At 42.0% G+C, this 21530-nt stretch overlaps 2 protein-coding genes across 2 annotated transcripts; one reads left to right on the forward strand and one right to left on the reverse strand.

The window, feature by feature from the left end:
• The first annotated feature begins 2795 nt into the window (after positions 1-2795).
• On the forward strand, positions 2796-7563 carry ubxn11 (UBX domain protein 11). Its single transcript, XM_030072097.1, has 14 exons — positions 2796-3027; positions 3123-3166; positions 3320-3433; positions 3520-3620; positions 3702-3753; positions 3880-3959; positions 4059-4179; positions 4311-4528; positions 4614-4691; positions 5936-6065; positions 6179-6282; positions 6479-6552; positions 7134-7283; positions 7419-7563. The coding sequence occupies exons 1-14, from the start codon at positions 2957-2959 to the stop codon at positions 7561-7563; spliced, it is 1482 nt and encodes a 493-aa protein (XP_029927957.1). The 5' UTR covers positions 2796-2956.
• Positions 7564-7853: 290 nt separating this feature from the next.
• Positions 7854-20495, reverse strand: cep85 (centrosomal protein 85). The gene is given in 16 exon segments (XM_030073358.1): positions 7854-9406; positions 9569-9812; positions 9938-10045; positions 10152-10202; positions 12114-12231; positions 12345-12499; positions 12619-12771; positions 12857-13042; positions 13152-13269; positions 13728-13858; positions 14587-14954; positions 14957-15181; positions 15184-15372; positions 19113-19241; positions 19349-19408; positions 20477-20495. Coding segments are annotated over 15 exon segments (2379 nt in total). The 5' UTR covers positions 19389-19408; positions 20477-20495; the 3' UTR covers positions 7854-9242.
• Positions 20496-21530: the final 1035 nt, after the last annotated feature.

Here is a 21530-nt window from a genome sequence, read left to right on the forward strand (position 1 = left end):
GTTTGGCTTGTCTTACATCGTGTGTCCGTCTGTCCAGGTTTGGGAAGTGGATCAGTGTCCCATTTCTCAACTGAGAGGTCCACAGACCCACTTAGGCTTTGACTGCATTGACAGTGCTAACTGTGTGGTGTTAGACACTGTAGACTCTACAGTATCCATCCAGCAGATGGTGTTGTATCTGTATTTATTTATCCTGCAGTATAAAAATCTCAAACAAGGACTGTGGAGGGCCATGTGGTTCACAGTCCAGGGCTACATGTCTCGCTCTCTAACAGCTAACAGAGTTTCTCTGGGTGATTACTTCATTCCAGGATTTTGCTTTAGTTTCACAAAGGGACTTAATTCTCATATTTTACAGCGTTTGCAGTCAGTTTTATATAAATCTCTCCTGAATTCTCCTTTTCAGAAACATCAAGTTCCAGGGGTGTCCAATCATGTGCCATGGAGGGCCAAGAGGCTGCAGGTTTCCATTCCAACCAAAAACTCCACCAGGTGACTTCACTTATCACCTGTATCAGAAAGGAGGAACTAATCAGTGAAATCACCTGGTGGAGGTCTTGGTTGGAATGAAAACCTGCAGCCTCTTGGCCCTCCATGGCACATGATTGGACACTCCTGATGAATGGTTACTCAGCAAAGCAGAACCAGGGCATTACAGTTTTTAGCCCACACAGCTTCTGTATTTATTGAATTTTGTCTATAAAAATTATTTTAATCATTTGTCTCCATAATAAATAGTATTTTTTTCTGAACATGTATTTACTGTTCTGTTCACTTTGAACTCACCAAGTGACACTGAGGAATGGGAGAGGTTGTCTTCTCACATGGGAACAGAAGCAAAGAATTCAATTCACGTACTGTGGGAAGGAACTTTTAATGTGCATCTTGTAAATGTTTATGATTTATGTCAAAAGTTGTTGTCATCTGATACCAGTGTAGGAAAAAACAGTTGACAGTTTACACCTGTTCTGAGCACAACAAAGAAACTCTGGAAGACAGATCTGTATATCTGTATTTGGACTCTAGAAGCTTCAGTATTGCTTTATAGACCTGGTCTGACAAAGATTTTCACTTTGTGACAAATATCAGCTAAAACTGGATAAATTGTCTGGGGGATTAACTGGAGTTGTGAATTGTTTTCAATACTAGAAAATAATACTATGCTAGAGAACAGTTCCTCATGGGTTTATTTATTCTGTTAAATTGTGAAACAAACTTATGATTTATTCTACCCGTTTACTGTGTTTCATTTGCACATGATAAGAATATATTGCATTTTTCCATTGTATTGCAGTTATCCAGGACATGCTTCTCATTAAAGCTGTTGATGAGCAAATTAACATGACTTTGGTTTCGCATTTCGGCTGCTGATTACTCTTACCTATTGAGACGTGGACTCCAAAAATGCAATATTTTGTCTTTTACCAATGGTTGCAATGATAAGGTGTTGATTTCTACCCAGTGTCAAAATTTGTGGTGTCCGACACTTTCCATACAATAAGAAATCCGATATACTCGGACCCAATCAGCGTGTACATGGCTCTGTGTGCAGAAAGACGTCTTGAATCGCCCCTCGGGGATTTGTAGCGCTCCTCTGTGGGACAACCGGAGTGATGATGGAGGGCTGCTGGACAGTCATGAACTTGGCTGCCCCGCCATTAATTAATGTGGAACCGAGCCTCGGTGGGAGGAGGATAACGATGGGGAGGAAGGGCTCGACCGCAAAACTGTGGCCAGAGGCCGAGTGGCAGGAGGCTTCCCACTGACAATCTAGTCCAGGGGTGTCAAACTCGTGCCATGGAGGGCCGAGAGGCTGCAGGTTTTCATTCCAACCAAAAACTCCACCAGGTGATTTCACTGATCACCCTACCTCCAAAGAGAGAGGCGGGACTAATCAGTGAAATCACCTGGTGGAGTTGTTGGTTGGAATGAAAACCTGCAGCCTCTCAGCCCTCCATGGCACGAGTTTGACACCCCTGATCTAGTCTCTCTGTTTGGTCTACCGACAAAATATTAACTATTCCAGGTCGATCAACTGTAATTTTTCATCCTCCAAACAGATGAGGCACCAAGTTTTCACACAAGTCCAGATAGCTTTGTTGTCATGAATGTACAATTATGTTTTAAATGTTTTAGATAACATTTGACATTTAACTAATACACCGCAAAACTGATGCAAAACGGGCACTATAATTTCAGGCATTACCAGTTTAATGTTGAAAAATTAAGATGTTCTTTATCTCTAGTAATGATATATAAGAAAAACCATATAGCATATGCTATACACATAATTCATGGAGTACATTACAGCCTAGTGGAGGGAGACAGTGACCTCTGGTGGAGGAAACAGGAAGCTGCGTGAATACGAAGGGTAAGTTACAGTTAACTCAATTAATGAGAAATTCATTAATTAATTTCATTATGAAATTAATAATTAAAAAAACTGTCACAATTTCCAGTGTATACATTACATACAAATTCACTTTTTTCCCTATACGCCTTCGAGCAAATATGGGAATATTACAAAAATATTACAGGCAACAGTGTGAAACTGAGCCCCGAAAAAAAAAAGAATAAATAAATAAATAAACAGCTTCCCAAAAGGCATGGTAAAGTTCGCCCTCTGCTGCTGACGTAGGCAAGCTCTCCTGCCAACGCCGTGAGGTCAGCTGGATGTTTACCGCAGTTGCCATGGCAAAGTGAGCCACCCGGATATACTCTGACCTGCCGTGAGCCAAAAGGCCCACGCCGCTTCCAGCGATTAGTTTCTATGCTCCGTCCCTCCGGGTTTCCAGTGGCAACAGACTCCAAACAAACATGTATGTAGGCATGAACCACCACTTAAAAAAAAAAAAAAAAAATACCATATTAGAAATTTTGCAGTAATTCAGTTGTAGTAGTTGTAAATACTGAGGTAGAAATCACTAATTTGCTTTATGGTGATGAGTATGTTGACATGAGTTCACCCTTGTCCATGCTGAGGAAAACCAGACGCGCTCCTCTCCAGGGGCCTCTGAGCCAGCCACGGTGAGTTCACATCTGACAGAATCACAAATGGCACTGTGCAAAACTACAACTGCAGTGCACAAGTGGACGGATGTACAGTGACTGTCTCTGACCAGCAGGGACAGAGGACACGGGCCACACAGGGGACATCATCCCGCAGGTAGGACACCAGTAGGATAATACTGCAGTGATGTCACACTACCTTTTTTACCATGTGTTTTTGGTTTTTATTCTGCTTCTTCTTAACTGATAGACACTGGAGATGTTCTCCTTGTGTCGCTGTGCTACTTACAGATATTTATGATGTTTTCAGGGCCAGAGGCCACACCACCTGAGGGTCCCTCTGATCTAAATCCTCCGCCAGGGACTCACACTGGGCTTGCTGATGCCCTCTCCACTTCAAATTCAAAAGCCTCACTAAAGAAAGGTAGAAGTTATCACAGAGTCCAGTGCATCATACTTTAATTAACACTATACAAACCTCAGTCTGGGTTTGACCTGTTGATTCAGCAGGTGCGCCACCGAGTGACTTTGAGCTGATGTCCTCCATGGGGTGGCGGCTGGCCCAGCTGGAGGCAAAAGTGAAGAGCCAAGCGCAAGAGATTGAGCGCAAGGTGAGCAGCCACCTCCCCCACTCAGGCAGTGACAGATGCATGCAACCCCTTTGAAACCTCTCTTTCTTCATTTATCTCAAGGACAGAAAGATCTCTGTCTTGGAGAAGGAACTGAAGCTTCTTAAAAATCCAGGTAACCCCCTATCAGAATTTTGGATTCTGCCCTTCTCAGCAAATGACACTGAGTCATCCTTCATCTCAGGAGTGCTTGATAAACGGGGCTTAATTGTGGCTAATTGCTTCCCATGTGTGAATTTAGAGAGTACACGTGATCCAAGAGACAGAGACGAGCTGGTGAAGTTGTGCCGCCGGCTGCAGACCCAAGTCTGTGACATGGAGGTAAGTCAGAATAATAAAAGATTATTTGCTGTTGGTTGTCTTTGTGAATAGACTTTTTTTTTTTTTTTTAAAGAGTGAGTGCTGTGCTTTCCGTTGCAGCGTTTTCTGAGTGACTACGGCATGATTTGGGTGGGAGATGGAAAAAACTGTGATGCCGCAGAGGGAGAGGACGCTGAGCATATGCAGGCCCAGGGTTCAAGCAGAGGCCTGAGACAGCCAGGTAGAGGAGCGAGTACTTCCTATCGATTGTCTTGAGTATTTATATTCTGTCGCAGTGCCACTGAGCAATACCAGGACTGACTCTTCTCTATCATCAGTGCAAGTAACTGTCTTAACCCTTTTCTTTTGCAGGCAGCTCTGTTGTCAGGAACTTCCACATGAACTTTGACCTCGTGCTGCAGAACATCAGGGAACTGAACATCCTGGCAGGGGAGGGAGAGTCCTTTGTGCAAGCCACAGCAAGGGGGGCCAAATTAGCGAAAAAGGACCCAGTTCAGCTGACACTTTATAGGAACGGCATTGTAATGTTCGAAGGGCCCTTCCGCTCTTACCAGGAGCACAGCACCCAGGTTAGCTCGTTACAGCTAGATGGAAAAATGAAATGTAGTCATGTAGGAGCTTTGGTTCACATCCTGTTTCTCCTGCTCTTTACAGCAGTGCATGCAAGATCTGATGGACAGGTATTTTCCTTCTGAGCTTCAGGAAAGATTTCCAGATGGTGTGCCTTTTGAGGTATCTCTCTTTGTCTGCTGTGTGTGTGTGTGTGTGTGTGTGTGTGTGTGTGTGTTAATAAGGATGTAGCGTAGGGATATGTACTAGGTATGTTAACGGGCGCCAGACAGGAGAAAGTTAATCCTATCAATTTCTTTTCTAAATTATAAAATGTTTAAAGATACATAACTAGTACAAAACAAAACCCGATTAGCCCTCCTGCTATCCTAGCTACAAAAGAATATAAACAAAGGAACAAAACACCATTCACAGCGAACAAATCTGCATACATGAGATGTTAATGAAATTAAATCAAAGGCAAACAATCAAATCAAATATAGGGATGCGGTATATACAAACCAGCTCTCCTGTTCACCTTCTCAAACCAAAGCATAGCAAAGCAAATCTTGCTCAGTGAAATTTCAACAAATACACAATAACCAAAAACACTCAAAAACAATCAAATTAAATTCAGTAGTCCCATAAACAATTTCAGACTAAGTGAAAGGTGTGAGTAAGCATGAATTAAGTCCAGTTCAATTCAGCTCAGTTCAAGAAAGTCAGGTGGGCGTGTGTGTGTGTGTGTGTGTTCAGTTCAGTTCAGGGGTTCAGTGTAGGATTGCATGAGTGTGTGTTCAGTTCAGTTCAATTCATGTACATGTGTTGGGTTGGTGTATGGGGGTTCTTTGGGAGGGGCTATCCAAAGAACCAGGGACAGGGGCAGTGAAATAGTGTGGGTGAGGAGGGTGGACGGGTGAAAAGAGAGAGAGGGAGAGAAGCCTGGAGAGCGACAGGCAGGGAGACTTAGCACTTAGCTTCAGCTTCTATGGATCCACCCAGGCAGAGAACAGCTTCCAAGCATGCTGTATATGAAGCACACCAAACAACACTCCTCCCAAGCACACCCCAGGGTTCAGCTCTTCTCCTCAGCCCAGCGCTTTTTCATACAGCAAACTGCAATTCCTCCTTACTCTTCAGTTGGTTTTGTGGTCTTACTGTTTTCTTAGAGATTTTAGTTACATTTTCTAGAAACTGGTTTAACTTTTAGTGATCTCCTCCTTTGTGCTCTCACTCCTCTGTGTTCTCCTCCATACACAAGCCAGATTGCCCTACAGGTGTGTCCAATTTATCTCCTCTGCTCCCCACTCCCTTTCCCCTGAACCAATTAAAGGGCTATTCCACTGTTTGTTTTTTTTTCTCTCTCTGCCACAAGGAGATACATAAGACTTGATTAATGTGGGTTAACAGATTTGTCCGTGTGCAGGGTTCATGATCGGCGAGATGAGGAGTTTATTGTCAGACAACCATGGGCTGTGTTTTCCGGTCGAGGACGGATAGTTGATGAGGCAGCAGAAAAAGAGAAATCATCACACGCCGCATCATCTGAAATACCCGGTCTGTTCTGGAAACATCACCCGGTTACTTCCTAAAATGGGGACTGTGGTGGAAATCCTAAAACTAACCAATGTGCAGGACTGCTCTTATAACTCCTCTTGACTTGTTCGCAGGCAAGAAGCTGAGCTTGGATCAGTTTCTGAACAGGCTGCCAAAGGTGGTGGTCAAAGGCGGGCAAATGATTGACATCAGGGAGTCAGTGAAGGCCGTCCTGCAGGTGAGGCGGGTCAGCAGCTAATCAGGGAACTCTGCCCCAACTCCATGGTCACCTACAGCTGTTTTTTTCCCATAGGCATAATGTTGAGTTATAGACCAATTTTCTACAGGATCACTGTAGTCAGCTGTCTCACCCGTCTTTACTTGTTAATAAACAGCATTAGTATGACCATCACCTAACAAAATACCTCCTCCAGGGTTCGTCTGATGCCCAGAGCACTAATTCAGTGACCTTCGTTGACACATCAGCACTGCAGACGATGAAAGAGAGGTAATAAATACATAAAATCATCACCTAATAACTGACAGTGTAATAAATGTCAGATAATGTTACCATGTTGAAAATGTGATCAATTCTGTTAATATAATACCTTAACAGCTAATGTAATAACATCTTTAGACTGCTAAAGATGCACCTTAATAACAGTATCATGGGAGAGAATTGTAACAATAGCAGGCTTTATTATATTTTTGACCCATTAAGAAAAACACTTTGTTACTTTTTGACAAGCTGTTATGTTATCAGTCAGCTTGGTTATTATTATTAGTTTCTGCAACTAATCTGTAAGGAAAACTAGCCCGCTTAGAGTACTGCTCAAGCATCTTTAAACTGATCAGCTTTCACCTCATGTAGTGGTGTAATATATTTACTTTAAAATAGTAAAACACCTGCATTCAAATCTGGCCTCAGGCCCTTTGCTGCATGCCATCCCCTCTCTCTACTGTGACTGTCAAATAAAGCAGAAACGCAAAAAAAAAAAAAAAAAAAACTTAAAATACTGAAATATAGCAGTAGAGCATATCAGTGATTTGTACGTGCCAGCTCTCTACATTTTTGCTTCTTGCACTCAGAGTGAAGATGTGTGACTCTGACCAGGCTGCATCCGTCCACGATGTGACCACACTGAAGGTGAAGTCAGAAGACGGGACTCACAGTTTTATAGTGAAAATGCACGTCTCAGAGACGATAGGCCAGCTTCGCCAGTACCTGGACACACACAGGTGAGACCAGGATGTAGGCTCCTGACTGGCAAAGGCGTTACCATCCTCTCTGATACCAAGCCCAATTTGCTTTTTGTCATGAAGGCAAGATCCAAATAAGTCACAGTAGCATTTTTTGTATTTTTTGCACCTCAGGGGGGACAGTGTCTCTGGATATGACATCATCAGTGTGCACCCACAGCGCTGCTGCTACAGTGATGACATGCAGACACTCGTGTCATGTGGACTCACATCTAATGTTACTCTTCTGCTGAGACCAGCAAAGCCACTAATTCACTGACTGATTCTTTCAATAAATATACAAAAATGATCTTTTCACCCATTTAGGTCTGTTGGGAGTCACATTTAAATAACTCATTTAATAACCATAGATTATGGGATGACTTAAAAGGGGAAATTAAGATTTTCAAACTTGGTATCTGTGGATATTATGCCAGTATGATTCCAAGTACAAAGGGAAAGGGGTAGCAAACTGGTACCCACGGCTTTCTGCACAGAAGGGATAAAAACAGTTAACATCATCCACAAAAATGAAATCAACTGCAATGAGAAATGAATAGTCACCAGAAAAAAAGTTGAAAACAAATCTTTATTTCTAAAATATGCAAATACAAGAACAAAAATATGAAAATATAAACATCTTTTCCATTTTGCAAAACATTTGAGATGTTAAGGCATGCAGGGACTGACTTCCCAAAGCTAAACCTTGAAAGAGAAATGGTGTGGATCTAAGTTATGTATCTGCACAGAGTTTGTAGAAGTAGAAATGTTCAGCAAGACATTACTCCCATAACAGAGTAGGACCCAGGATGCATTCTCACTGACTTTTGACACAAAAAAGAAAAAGAAATATAAATACTGCAGATGAGCAGATTTTCAGTCATGAATGTCACACGTTTAGCAGTTAACTGGTTAATGTCATTCACATCAGTCATTATCAATCTGAACTGTATAGTATAATATGAAGTTCATCTAGACAGGCTTGAATCTACTCACACTTTCATGTTGCTACAAGGAACAAGACAGTGTAAAGGCATCGACAGGCTCTGTGACATAGCCCCAAAGTATGTGATACATTCAGAGTCAAGGAATGTATTGACTATTCCAAAGGTTGATACAGTGAGAGAGGTCAGTCAGCTGCAAATAGACCTTTCTGGCTGGTCTGCTTGAATTAGCGTTATGGTTGCAAACATCACAGAAAGGCACATGTTGGCATTTCTTCAAACAAGGCCTCTGGCAAAGAGAAGCAACCACAAACATTCACTGAGCTGAGCAACCCCCTGGATCAAAGTTTCTTTGGTAACAAAACTGTTGTAGGCCTACAAGTGTGTGAATGTCTCTTTAGTAATCATCCTACATTTGTTAAGTCACATACCACACATCAGAGTCTAATGTTACAGTGTCCACCATTTTAAATAATGGCATGTTGTTAACATTCCTTTTTAATTCACTCAAAAAACAAAACAAAAAAACAAAACAAAACAAAACAAAAAACACATTAAAATATTGTCAGTTGATTGTCAACCACATCTTGGATTATTTCCTTAATGAAGGAAATTAGGATTTAAATAAGTTATCTTCATGGGATTTTTACACAAACACCTTTCCATTGGAGTTTAAAAAAAATGGGAAGAGTTTGATTACACACTGAAGCATGTCATACTAAAACAATCATTTAAAAAAAAACACACAGGCAACATTTAAGGATCAAGTATAAGAGTTAAGTTCCTTTTCTGATAGCCCTTGGACTGAAATAGATGAACTCACCATGGCAGAGTTGATATCCGCTGTACAATCAATTCAGAAGTGGAGGAAGCTACTCCATTTGGGCTGGTGTCTGCCCCAAACTAACAACAAGATTCAGTCCTCTTTCTGACATTCAGTAGACAGACATGCACTCAAGGCCCATTTTAGAGGTGCAGTGGGAGTCAGGTTTAACCCATTTCCTGGGTAGATGGGTTATTGAGTAATGCAGTTCTCACCCATATCCTGTGCGTAACGGTCTGATACTGTATTGCGTAGCTCCTCAACATCTCGACGGAGCTGCTGAGCTTCAGTCAGCTTCTTCTGCAGCACCTCTGGGCTCATCCAGTCCTCCACCTGCTCTCCCATGGGAGGGGGTGCTGGACAAAAAGCCACATTGTTTATGACACAGAATTTTCCCAAAAGTGTTAATCTCCTGAATCAATTTACTATATGAACTGTGGCATAGGCTGTTCTAAAACTATCCCAGGTTTCAAAAGAAAACCATGTCAATATGAGTTATGAAATCAAGCAATGCTTACATGTGATGCCGAGCAGCAAGGAGAGGTTGGGGTCTTGTCCCTGGGCTCGCTGGGTCAGGATGTTGCATAGGGAACGAAGGTCAGACAGGCAGGAGGACATCTCTCCATGTAGCCTCTGTGTGAGACGAGCCCCGGCCGGCTGCAGGTTGGAGGAGGCCTGGTTAGCGTTCCTCCACGCTGGATCTCCCATCTGCTCCTGCAGCGTCAGATTCTTCTCCATCAGTTCCTGGGTCTGGGTGGACAGCTGAGACACAGTAGTCAATCACGTTACTGTTAGGCAGTGGTGTAGCATGAATTGATGACAGGTTCAAAGAGGACTCACACGCTCTCTGAACACCAAACAGACCAGCCTTTGGACTTCTAACTCACCTCCTTCATGGCTGTGCGTAGCTGCAACAGACTCTGCTCTTTGGCCAGCACCTCCTCTCTGAGAGCCTGGGAGCTGCTCTCTTCCTGAGACACCTGCGCCGTCAAAGCCTTTAGAGTAAAACAAATATACAAACACATTACACACGTGTTAGGGGCAACAGCTGCACAATAGTCACAGTCTTTTCCTTTAGACATCTGGTGAAACCATGAATACCTGGATCTGGGAGCTGAGCTGTTCCATCATCCTGTGCTGCTTCTCAATGACCTGCATGGAGAGCAAATTAACCGGTAAAACATTTCTGCTTTGTTAAACAAACAAACAAACAAAAAAGAACAGAACAAAGCTGACAATAATTAATTCACAATTGAATGCTCTTGGATCTTCATTTTCCCTTCTGGTCTGTGTGTGTGTGCAAATAACTTTCATGTTGTGACATGAGGAAGTGAGCTCAGTAGGAGTGTGTGGGGTTGCAGCGGTTGCCTTGTACCTGAGGCATGCAGCAGAAGACTGAGCACAGCAACCAGAGAGAAGATAGATATCAAAAGTGTGACTACACTTGGGTAAGAATAACAAAACAGTCTGGGCAAACATTAGAAATCAGACATTCAAAGTGTGGTAAACTCTGCACACTGGGCGGTCTGATGTTGCAAGCATTTTTTTCCTCACTTGAACTTCGGACTGGCAGAAGAACTTCACTTAATTCACTTACATACTGCAGTTTTTGGGTGCTACACGGGTGTATAAAGGCAATGATAAAAAAAAGACATTATGACGGAGTTGTTAAGGAAATGGAAATAGATTGTAAGTAAGTAAGTAAGTAAAATTTTATTTATATAGCACCCTTCGCAGTACGAATACACAGAGTGCTTTACAGTAGAAACAGATAAAACAAAAACAGTCAGGTGACCGTCACATCATTATTAACATAGACATCACCAACAACAAAAACATCATCAACAATAATGCCATAGCTATGCATAAAAGGCAGTGCAACATAAAGTGCAAGTGCATTTATCTCACCAGCAAGAACGAAGCAGACCATACACTGTACAAATGAAAATAAAAGAACCCGGAGAAGGCGTAACCTCAGGCCTATGTTAAGAAGGCTAGCCGGAAAATATGTGTTTTAAGCTGCTTTCTAAAGCCATCCACCGTCTGGGCAGCTCTCAGAGCCTGAGGAAGTGAGTTCCAGAGGCGTGGTGCCACTGCTGCAAAGGCCCGATCACCTTTAGTTTTTAATTTGGTGCGGGCACTACCAGGAGCCCTGGTCAGCTGACCGCAGAGAGCGACTGGGGGTGTGATGGTGGATGAGGTCACAGATGTAGCTGGGAGCAGAGCCGTGGATAGCTTTAAAAGTAAACAGTAGTACCTTGTATTGGATTCTGAAGTGAACCGGTAACCAGTGTAGGGCGGCAAGTATTGGTGTAATATGACATGATTTCTTAGACCTGGTGAGTAATCTGGCAGCTGCATTTTGGACCAGTTGGAGACGGTTTATGGATACTTGGTTTAAACAAGTGAAAAGTGCGTTACAATAGTCGAGCCTGGAGGAGATTGTTATATGAAGTAGTGGTCAAAGAATCCACACTGATAAAATCTGATCAATTTCCATCCCAATTGGTGAGGTGGCAGCACTGAACAATTAATTGAAATACTATTGAAACTGCAATATTGCCAAGTGCATTTTGATCAAGATAAAATGTGTGACAAAATTTTGTAAATAAAGTACTATGGTCTTACAGAGATGCCCTGGCCAACAAACTGTATTTTCTAAATGTAAGAAAACATGTTTGTTTGGTACAGACCCCAGCAAAGGTCACACCATCACAATTTTAATACTTTTCAGTGAAAATGAAAATTATGATGCAAAAATTATTCTTCCTTCCATTCCTACTAAAATTGTGAATCATATTGCAATTGCAATATCTGTAAAATTAATCGCAACGTGATTTTTGTTTTACCATGTTGTTCAGGCCTACTGTCCAGCACTGTCCTGTCCTGTTAATCACGTCTTGTGTAACTGTAATGCAATAGCCCCAACCGGTCAAATTTGCTGTGCACCTGCTTTACTTGGCAAAGAAAAGCAGTTCCATAAGTAGCGCCAGCATTTAGTGTAAAAAACAGTTAAGTGTACCAAAATAAGACAATGTACACAACAGGTAAAGAATGACAGACCTTTTTAAGTCTCTGCTGCTCCTCTCTTAGAGCATTATTTTCTCCTTTGAGTTTCTCAACATCCAGGGAGGGCAGTCTGGCCCCATCCTCAAGGCCCTCCTGGACCCGCTCCTGCAAACTGATAGACAAATAAAAAATATACATAAGATGTGTAATGTCTATGCAATACACTGTGGATTGACACAAAGTTAACATCCATAGTGAGCAGATGGCAGATTGTGGTGTTCGCACTTGGTAACAGTGGTCAGCAGCTCCCTCTCCCTGCGTTTCTGCTCCTCTAGCTGTGCGTCTTTCTCCCGGGTGTGTGCACGAGCCTCCTCCACACAGACTTCCAATTCTCTTATTCTGCTTTGTAGCTGGGCCGCCCGCTGCTCGACCTCTAAAAGCTGGAGCAGAAACATGCATGTGTCAGTGTTCAGTGCTTACCAGAATATACACACCTTTATGTCTCTTCAGTATGGACAGGCCCAGTGGTTAACAGGAATTCAAGCAGAAGTGTCTTCACCTGCTTGTTCTGGCTCTGATAATCCTCCATGGTGGGAAGGTCAGCCAGGTAGCGCTCCAGAGTCTCAATACGCTGCTGTTTCTCTCTATTCTGCTCAGCCTCCTTCTGACACTTTTTCTTGAGATTGTTGATGTGCTTGTCTCGACTGCGAATCTGCATAAATATGCATATATAATGGTTCGGAATGGGGTGACATACTCAAAATTTGACTACTACTTAATGGTGGGCATGCACTAACCCTTTCTTCTTGTTTCTTCATCTCCTCTGCATGCCTCTCGCTGCTCTCCTTCAGTGTGTCAGCTAGACGGTGAGTCTCAGCCTCCACGGCCCCCAGCCTGCACTCTGCCTCTGCCTTCTCCTGGGCTGCACAGTCAGTCCGCTCGGCGAACTGAGCCCTCAGGAACGCATTCTCTCTCTGAGCTTCCTGTAGCACCACCATGTCGTTTTGAAGTTATGAATAAGTGGCAATAAATTCTCAAATATAATTGTATGGATGATTTGCACGTGGAGGCAGTGCATAGGTTTCAGCTAACCTGCAGTCGAAGCATACACACATCCACAAATTGAGTCCCACGCCCCATAAGAGCTCCATGGACTTGTAGCTCACTTTCCCGCAGACGCTGCTCCAACTGGGCCATATGTTGCTTCTGTCTGTATTGTGACCAGATATAAAAATCATTATCACAATAACAGGAAACAACGACACAGGCAGTAATACTGTGAGGAAACACAAAACAACCAGTTTTTTGCACTACATAGGACCTGTGTGTCTGGATTGTGCCAGTAAAGAATGCTATGCCTCATTAATGGATGCTTTATACAAACCTTCTTATTCGCATTTAATGTAAGAAAGTGACTGGAAGTCTTCAAGGATTTGAATTAAACTTAATGATTCTTTATGATAATGGCTTTCAATGATACGCATAAAATCATAAGAAAAAATGCTGCACTGCAATAGGTAGTAGAAACAACATAATTGTATTGTTGAAGTATTAGATGTTAAGAGTTTCATTATTGTCATACACTGATATGGTATGATTCCCACCTCCTACCTAAAATACATCTGAATATAAGGAGTAAAACTATTAAAATGGCCCTGAAACAAATACCTTTCTATGATGAGCTCCTTCTCCTTCAGAAGACTCTCGTTTGCTTTGACCAGAGCGTCCCACTTGCCACTCTCTGAGTGCAGTGAGGTGGCATACAGAGATGGATACTGACCCACTCCAGCAGTCATTAACTGTGCCAGCAGAGACACAAATGTGAGAGGTTACAGCAAGTCGGCTATGGCCTCAGTTTTTTTTTTTTTGTTTTGTTTTTTAAATAACAATGTCAAAAAAAAAATAATAATAATAATAAAAAAAAAAATCAGAGCTTAATTCTACCAAACAAATAATGCTGCACCAATAAACACTACTGCACATACTTTTCCAACACAGAGCAGACACATTTCCAAATGTGGATGTGTTTTGGAGCTTTATACCTACCACATTGCATTATTTCAAATAAATGTAATGTAATGTAAATATTCTAATAGAGTTCAAAACTTGAATTGAATTTGAATTCAATCTGCTTAAATTTTCAAGGATCTATGTGATGTCCTCAGAAATAAAAAGCATCTCTGTTTAGTCTGTTGTCCTATCTGATTTTGTGCCATTGATCTGCCCAGTACCAAGATCTTAAATATTTAGAAATTTCCATAAAAGTGATAATCATAAATGATTATCACAATAGGAGTTAAAATTGATAATCATAAATGATGATGATAATATGGGGTTAATAAATGGCTTGAATTTCCCTTGTTGCATGCAATACTAATGACACCAAACTGAGCAGAGAAATATGCATAGCCAGTTATTCTGTATATGTATTAATGAATTATAGAGGTAAATAGGGGGGTTCTGTAGATTTGAGTTTGTCTCTTTACTGCTGCTCTAGTCTAAATAAATATTTACTATTAATGCTTACCTGCATTTGTTCCAGTTGGAGGCGTAGACTCTCCAGTTGCTGCTTGTGTTGCTGCTGCCAGCTGGACTGTTCATTACATCTGTCCTGGACCAAGGGTTCATACACTTTGGTGCTTGCATGCTCCCTCAGCAGAGCCTGTGTCTGCAGGCCCAGAGGGCTAGCATAAACTCCAGCAGCTCCAGCCCCTCCAGGCTGGCTGCCCCTCAGGTTACAGGGTTCAGATGCACCAGGAACCCCAGGCCTGGCCTCTGGGAGAACCTTATAGGTGTGCTCCATGCCTCCTCTGTGGGCCTCAGACCCGCATTCCTGTGGGTCCCCAAGCCCAGTTGTTTGTAGTCTGAGTCTGACATCAGGGCACAAGCCCCCAGCAGGGCTGACTGGTTTAGTGTAGGTTCCATAGCAGGGGTATCAAACCTCTGGCCCTCATCCACACGCGTGTGTTCCCCCATGGGGAAAAGTGAGTGATCCAGCCCATTGACAAGGCTGCGGTATCGGCTCAAGCAGTCTAACTTTGGCCCCACAGGATCTGCTCCCACACCAGCCTGAGCATCCAAGTTTGGAGAAGATGCTGATTTGGAGAGTGAGGAAGACTTGAGCTGGAGCCGCTGGAAGTTCTGGAGCCAGAAGAAGTCCTGTGACCCTCAGAGGCCTGGGACTCCTCCTGATGCATGGCTGAGGCTTAGAGGCCGGGGGCTCCGGCCGTGGATGGCATGACATGTGCAGTAGGGATGGGGATCTGGCTGCGGATAGGCTGAAAAGACGGGCTGCTACTTGAACTGCAGAAATCTGAAAGCAATAAAAGGAAGAGTAATTAGCAGTTACATAAAGTTTTGTTCCTTTATTATTTAATATACAGATGCACCTTGTCAGACTAGAGTGAGAGTATCTAGAACACTAGTGCAGGCCAACTGCTCTATTTTCAGCTGGTGATGTAAAGTGCACACAGCAGGGTTTATGGGACTACATTGTTAATGAGGTCTCACATAAATTAGCCAGATTCAAGCCAGGATATAGTGTTTGAATAGACTAAAACAATGCTTAGACATAGGGGTATTTACTAGGCCTGACTAATAGAAAAATATGACTGCTGTGCAATATTAGATAAAGCCTACTTTGGTCCCCATTCTAAATCTGTTATATTTACGGGTCTATGTCAAATGTTTTTTCATACAAAAATGCAGTTCTGATAGGTGATTGGTTAACTGAAGCGCGTTCACTCAAGATAAAAACCTATGATTACATTTTGACAACATAAAAGAACAAGCACTCTCAGATCACCAGGTTATACACCCAATTCTGTTAACAATACATAAAAAGTGTTTAAGACATTTGGAAGAAAAACATCAGGACTCAAAGATTATGTTATGCTCACAATGTGAGACCAAGCAGCAAGACAACTAAAAAAACAGATAGTAGTGAGCTCCACAAGACTTGACACAAACCTGTGTTACATAACTCCAAATCAAACAGCAGTACAAACCTGAGAGACCTGCTGAAGTCTGGTCAACCAGTATTCACTCAAACACAAACATGTTATTAGCTGAGGCATTTTTTCTACCGCTGAGCTGAGCGGAGGCAAGCTGCACAACGCTTTAAACCGACACAAAACTTCTTCCTCTGCATTTCTTGGCAGCTCCAAAAGAACTGTGCAGCTAAGACTAACAGCAGCACGGCAGGCAGGCCCTGCGCCCAGAGAAGTATTGTCCTAGGGAATGACCAAACCACCCTGTATGAAGCTCTCAGCAACCACACACAAACAGGCATACACAGGAAAGGTTAAGGGTATTTATAGCCCACCTCTCAAATTACAGAGTGATCTGTGGAAGCCGCTTATTTAAGCACCTTGCCCCCTCCCACTGCATCACACATCACACATGTACACATCTAAAAACAAGAAGTGAATGAGATTTGTCCCTACTTAGTTTGGACCACAGCTTCATTAAAACCAGTAGGTCTTAGCAACTACTGTCAAAAATAATTAGTAAGCACGAGATTATTCTGGCAACAACATCAAGCTGCTGCCATCCAGGAAAATAACATCTCAAATATAAAGGTGCCTCCAGGGTCAAGTGATTCACGACTGGCTGAACAAGTCCCAACTACTCTGTGAGAGAGAAACTATCCAGCAAAAATTCAACTTGCACATATTACTACCTTCGAAAAGTAGATAACACAATATTAACTCAAGACAAATACTGAATAAACTAGAATGACCTTATTTTTTTTTTTTTTTAAATGTTAGCATTACAGCAAAAGCGAGGGAAGATACATTCTGTTTGGCACTGTTGTCAGTTACAGTCTCAGAACATCGACCATATTTGACAATTGGGCCAAAACTTTATATTGGATTGCAGATATAGTTACAAATTCACAAAAAGCCACAAATGAATGGAGCGTCTCTTAACAGAAACATATTCATATGAACAGAATGTGCGACACATGCATGGATACACACATGCACGACAAATATACTTTTACAGTACACACGTGCATGAATAAATTAATATCAAGTGTGTAAAAAAGGAGCACGACTACCCTGCCTTCAAAACTGCTTCAATCCTACTGGGAATGTTGTGCAAGTTCTGAACTGTGTGTACTTAAATACTGGACTGCTTTTTTTTTTTTTTTTTTAAAGAAAGAAAGCCTCCAGTTATTTGAGGGATGATGAGGGAGATATGAATCTACTTGACACTTTGCATTCCACCTTCCCTTAAAGGTTCAGTGGTGTATAGATCTGATAACTTGGCAAGGTTTTTAAATTTGTCCTGTTGCTCATGAAACAACTCTTGAATGTGTTTATCAGTGTGTGTGAAGGCGGTGTCATCTTGGTAACATGAGGGAAGAGTGTTTACACCGGGTCCCGTAAAATGGCCTCATATTCCTCGGCCATTATACAACCATGTGGAGTGGTTATGGGCCCTGGTGACTTCTGTGAGATGTTTGCCCACACCACAATAGAAGCATGACCATGTTTTACAGCTTGTAACAGACGTCATGGCTTGAAAACATCATTTAAACTCTCAAATATAAATCTGCAATGGTAGGAAAAAAACAAAACAAAATGTGATAACTTTTTCCTCTTTGCTTATCGGTCAAGGTTTTGTTTTACAACAGGATATGAATCTTCGTGCATTGACCTTCTATGTAAGATGTTTCCAGATAGCAACCCTATTAGAAAAGTTTGACAACCTGTAGTTTTGCTGAGACTTTGTCACAGAAATGTTCAGAAGTAATTTGTAAGGCTGTTAGTTCTGCGAGGTTTAGCTATCCTTTTATCACACTAGATCCAATAGTGATGTTGCACCTACAACCATAACTTGTCTTTGCAAAACACTGTCTGTATTTGCCATGTCATCATTTTCAAGACTGATGCGCTTAAGTGGAGAAACACCCACACAGTCTGCACATAGATATCAAAACATAATCAAGATCAGAATCTTGCCTGCTAATAAATGCATTATTTTTAATGTGCATGTGCAGTTGTGGACTACTGTTCATGTGCACATGCCACTAAAACTGGCTCTCAAGTCTGCAAATGTTTTTGTTTTTTTTTTTAATTCTTTGCAAAATATTTACTTTTATGAACTAGGAACCTGCAAACTATGGTCCAGAGAGTTTGGGCTGAGAGCAACCGTGCTAGCTGCATAGTTTTACTCTGAAACTGCACATAAAAGTGATGACTGTCAGACACCTTTTAATGCTGACACATACTTTCATGACCCACAAGGACCTGCCAATATAGCTGCCTTTGTAAGTGTGATTTAGTTACTTAAAAACTGTTCTCCTTTTGTGGTGTTACAGTTATTCATCCACATAAAAACCACACTCCCACCTCCAGTGGACTTTCACATTGTAAGCCTACTTTTTAAATGATGTTCCCAGTTAAAACCCCAGTATTATAAAAAGCTCTTTGAATGTGACACTCAACCATGGGCAGGGCAAGGTTCACAGTTTCCATTTAGCCATCCAATCCTTGTATCCCCACACCCCATACTCCCAATTAGGTTCAACAGCAGAGCAGTGTAACAGAGCCGTGACACTTTTTTGACATGGACTATAATCTACCTCTGCAAATCTCCAGAGCATCCAAGGATCATCAAAACTTTTCTCACACTGTAAATAGTCTAAGACACAACAACACAAACTACAAGGTGAAATTAACTTTCCCAGCTACAACATAAAAAAAGGGATGGAGCTGACAGTGTGATTGTATGTGGACAACATTGTCTCCTCTTGTGTCTTGTGATGGCTTTAACATCCTTTTAAAAGCAGAGAAGTGGAAGGACAAACACCTGGACTACACAACCAAATTATCCCGCAGGGACACTGTTTCGTTTCTGTTCTTTTGACTGTTCTTTTGACCCATGTGAGCAACAGGCCATTGCAAAATAACTATGTCCATTAAGGCAAGTATATGTGACAGCATGCAGCGTGAGTTGGAGTACCATCACTGAAAGGACACACTGTCAAAACAATGTTACACAATACATACTAGAGATAGGGTCTGTGAAAGAAAAAGCTGTCACCTTCTGTGCTGTCAGATGTTGAGGTGCCAAGACCAGTGTCCCCACTGTCTGTTCCAGGCCTACGGCCAAATCGGCTCAGGAACTTCTCAGACACAGCTGGTGTCTGCCACTCCATGTCAGCAAACCCTGCTAAAATAAGTTTGTGACACAGAACAATGGCAACAGCAGGTTATACGAACACATGCCAAGCTGACACATAGCTTATGCAGTTTTGCTGTATTGCAAAGTCAGTCTACCTGATGGCTTAGCTTCCATGTATCTCTGTGAGGTGGTCATTCCATATAACACAATGTCACCTGAATGAGATTAGAGAATAAGTTATTATAAATTACACACAGGCTACCACCCTGCAGAGCACACACAAGATACTTTTGGTTACTTTAAAATTTATGTACATAGACAGGCTGGGGAAACTAACTACAAACAGTCAAATCCTGGGTAACAATCAATGTGACTGGCCTACCAGCCACTTCAACAGTTAACTGAATATGATCTAGAGACCACATCCTAAATATTTAGCTCGCTTGCAAATTTGCAAATTGACTTTGTGGTGGATTTTTATGAACCAGCACCTGCATCCAATAGTCATTAAGCTTTGTTTCGTGTCCTGCTCATATTATGAATTATGCTGCCATGCCAATGAGGAATTAACAGCTATTTATCATTAAACGCACTTGCTATTTGACATAAGACAACCTCAAGCAAGTTTTCTGAGCAGTCACAACAAAAATACCAACACGAGCACATGTCACTGCCTTACATAATCTGTTGACACAAACATTTAGGTCCGTAGTACGTGGCCCCACACAACTGTGCAGTCAGTTGACAAGCTAATGTAATATTTACTGTCGGCCAAGCGACTAAACGCAAACTAACAACAAGGCTGGTTGAATGTACATTAAACCTATTCGGCGATTTTTCTTGCTTACACCTATCTGGCTAACGGTTAGCTACTGGCTAACAATGTCTGATAAAACTTATCAACGTTTGCGTTTCACAAAAAGTAGTCAACGCTGGCTGTCTAGCATACCAATCATCTAAGTTTGTGCATTTCTAAAAGTTGAAATATGTGAGAACTTGTTATGTCTTATCTCTGGACTACAGTGTGCTCGGCAACGTTACACGGGTTACGTTTTTTGCTAATCCGAGACAAATCCGTGTTTCTAACTAACGTCGGCTAAGAGCTAACGATTCCGTTTGCTAAGCTACCCAAATTAACGTTACATTTCTACTTAGCCGTCTAGCTAGCTAAATGGAAAATAGTTCAAGAGGCTCCGAAAACCCAACTTTACTTACCTTTCGCTTCACGTAAAGACAAAAACCGATTTCAAATCTCGGTTTCAAGTTAGTGACCAACGCCGGACCTTTACATCTGCCTCCACTGTTGTCCCCCTAACGTTACCGCTGGCACTGACGCTGGCCAACCGACTGTCTCAGATGGCAGACGACCCATCAAAGTCACACGGTCGCTCGATTCAAAAGCCAGAGCCGCCCAACGGTCACCAACGGTTCAGTTTACCCATAAAATCATTTCTATCTCTGGCTGTGGCGTTCATTTCCATAAACAACGGACAATAGTTTTTCAATGTAGATTACAGCACACATGTGGGCAACAGTTTGCTATCTTGATGAAATACTTTTGGTGTAAAAGATGGGTGACTGGCCGCCCAATTCCGTCGCATTACACAGTAACACTTTGGTGAAACTAAACAAGCGCACCCAGCCAAATGCCGCCAGATTCAAAGTGCCGCCCAGGTTGAAGAAACCGCCCATTTGAAAAGAAAAGAGGGGTGAACTTTAAACGTGCCCATGGATACACAGTGAATACAGTAGGTCTGTAAACAACCAGGCTGTCAGTATAAAAAATGAAAGGATGGAATGCATTTCATAATTAGATTGATTGATTTTTAGTATATGAGACCACAGATCATTATAATGACTAAATGCGGTGCACATGACACTTGACAAAATCAAGAGACTTTGCACTCAACTGGCTGAACATTAAAAAATTATGCAATTAATTCATGCTGCAGACTGCCTAGTGGATAATGAAAGACCAGGACCTCTTCGAGCAAACACGACTTTAACTGACATCAGAAAATCAGCTCTGTGTATCCCATATCCACACTCACCCACAGCTATGTGATAGCCTAAATATTACCAGTCAACAATGAGCTTTGTCTCATTGTTGACTGGTGTGTGGGTTAGATACCTGTTACTGATGAATGATCAGGAGCCTAAAGACATTTTTACAGAATTTAACACTATGTTTTTTTCCGCTGCCTACCCAGTATATGCAAATTACTGCACATGTTCTATCGTGGCCACACCCACTTCCGATTTACATGTCCATCTTAACTGTTTGGGTATGAGAAAAAAAAGTCCTGAAAAGTGAAGGCACCTGCAGTTAGTTTATTC

The sequence above is a fragment of the Myripristis murdjan genome, chromosome 16 (genome assembly GCF_902150065.1).
Source record: "Myripristis murdjan chromosome 16, fMyrMur1.1, whole genome shotgun sequence".
Taxonomy (NCBI): Eukaryota; Metazoa; Chordata; class Actinopteri; order Holocentriformes; family Holocentridae; genus Myripristis; species Myripristis murdjan.

Coding starts and splice junctions, on each gene's coding strand:
- ubxn11 (XM_030072097.1), top strand. CDS start 2,957: ATGAGTTCACCCTTGTCCATGCTGAGGAAAACCAGACGCGCTCCTCTC. Junction 3,621..3,701: donor CGCAAGAGATTGAGCGCAAG/GTGAGCAGCCAC, acceptor ATTTATCTCAAG/GACAGAAAGATCTCTGTCTT. Junction 4,529..4,613: donor ACCAGGAGCACAGCACCCAG/GTTAGCTCGTTA, acceptor TGCTCTTTACAG/CAGTGCATGCAAGATCTGAT.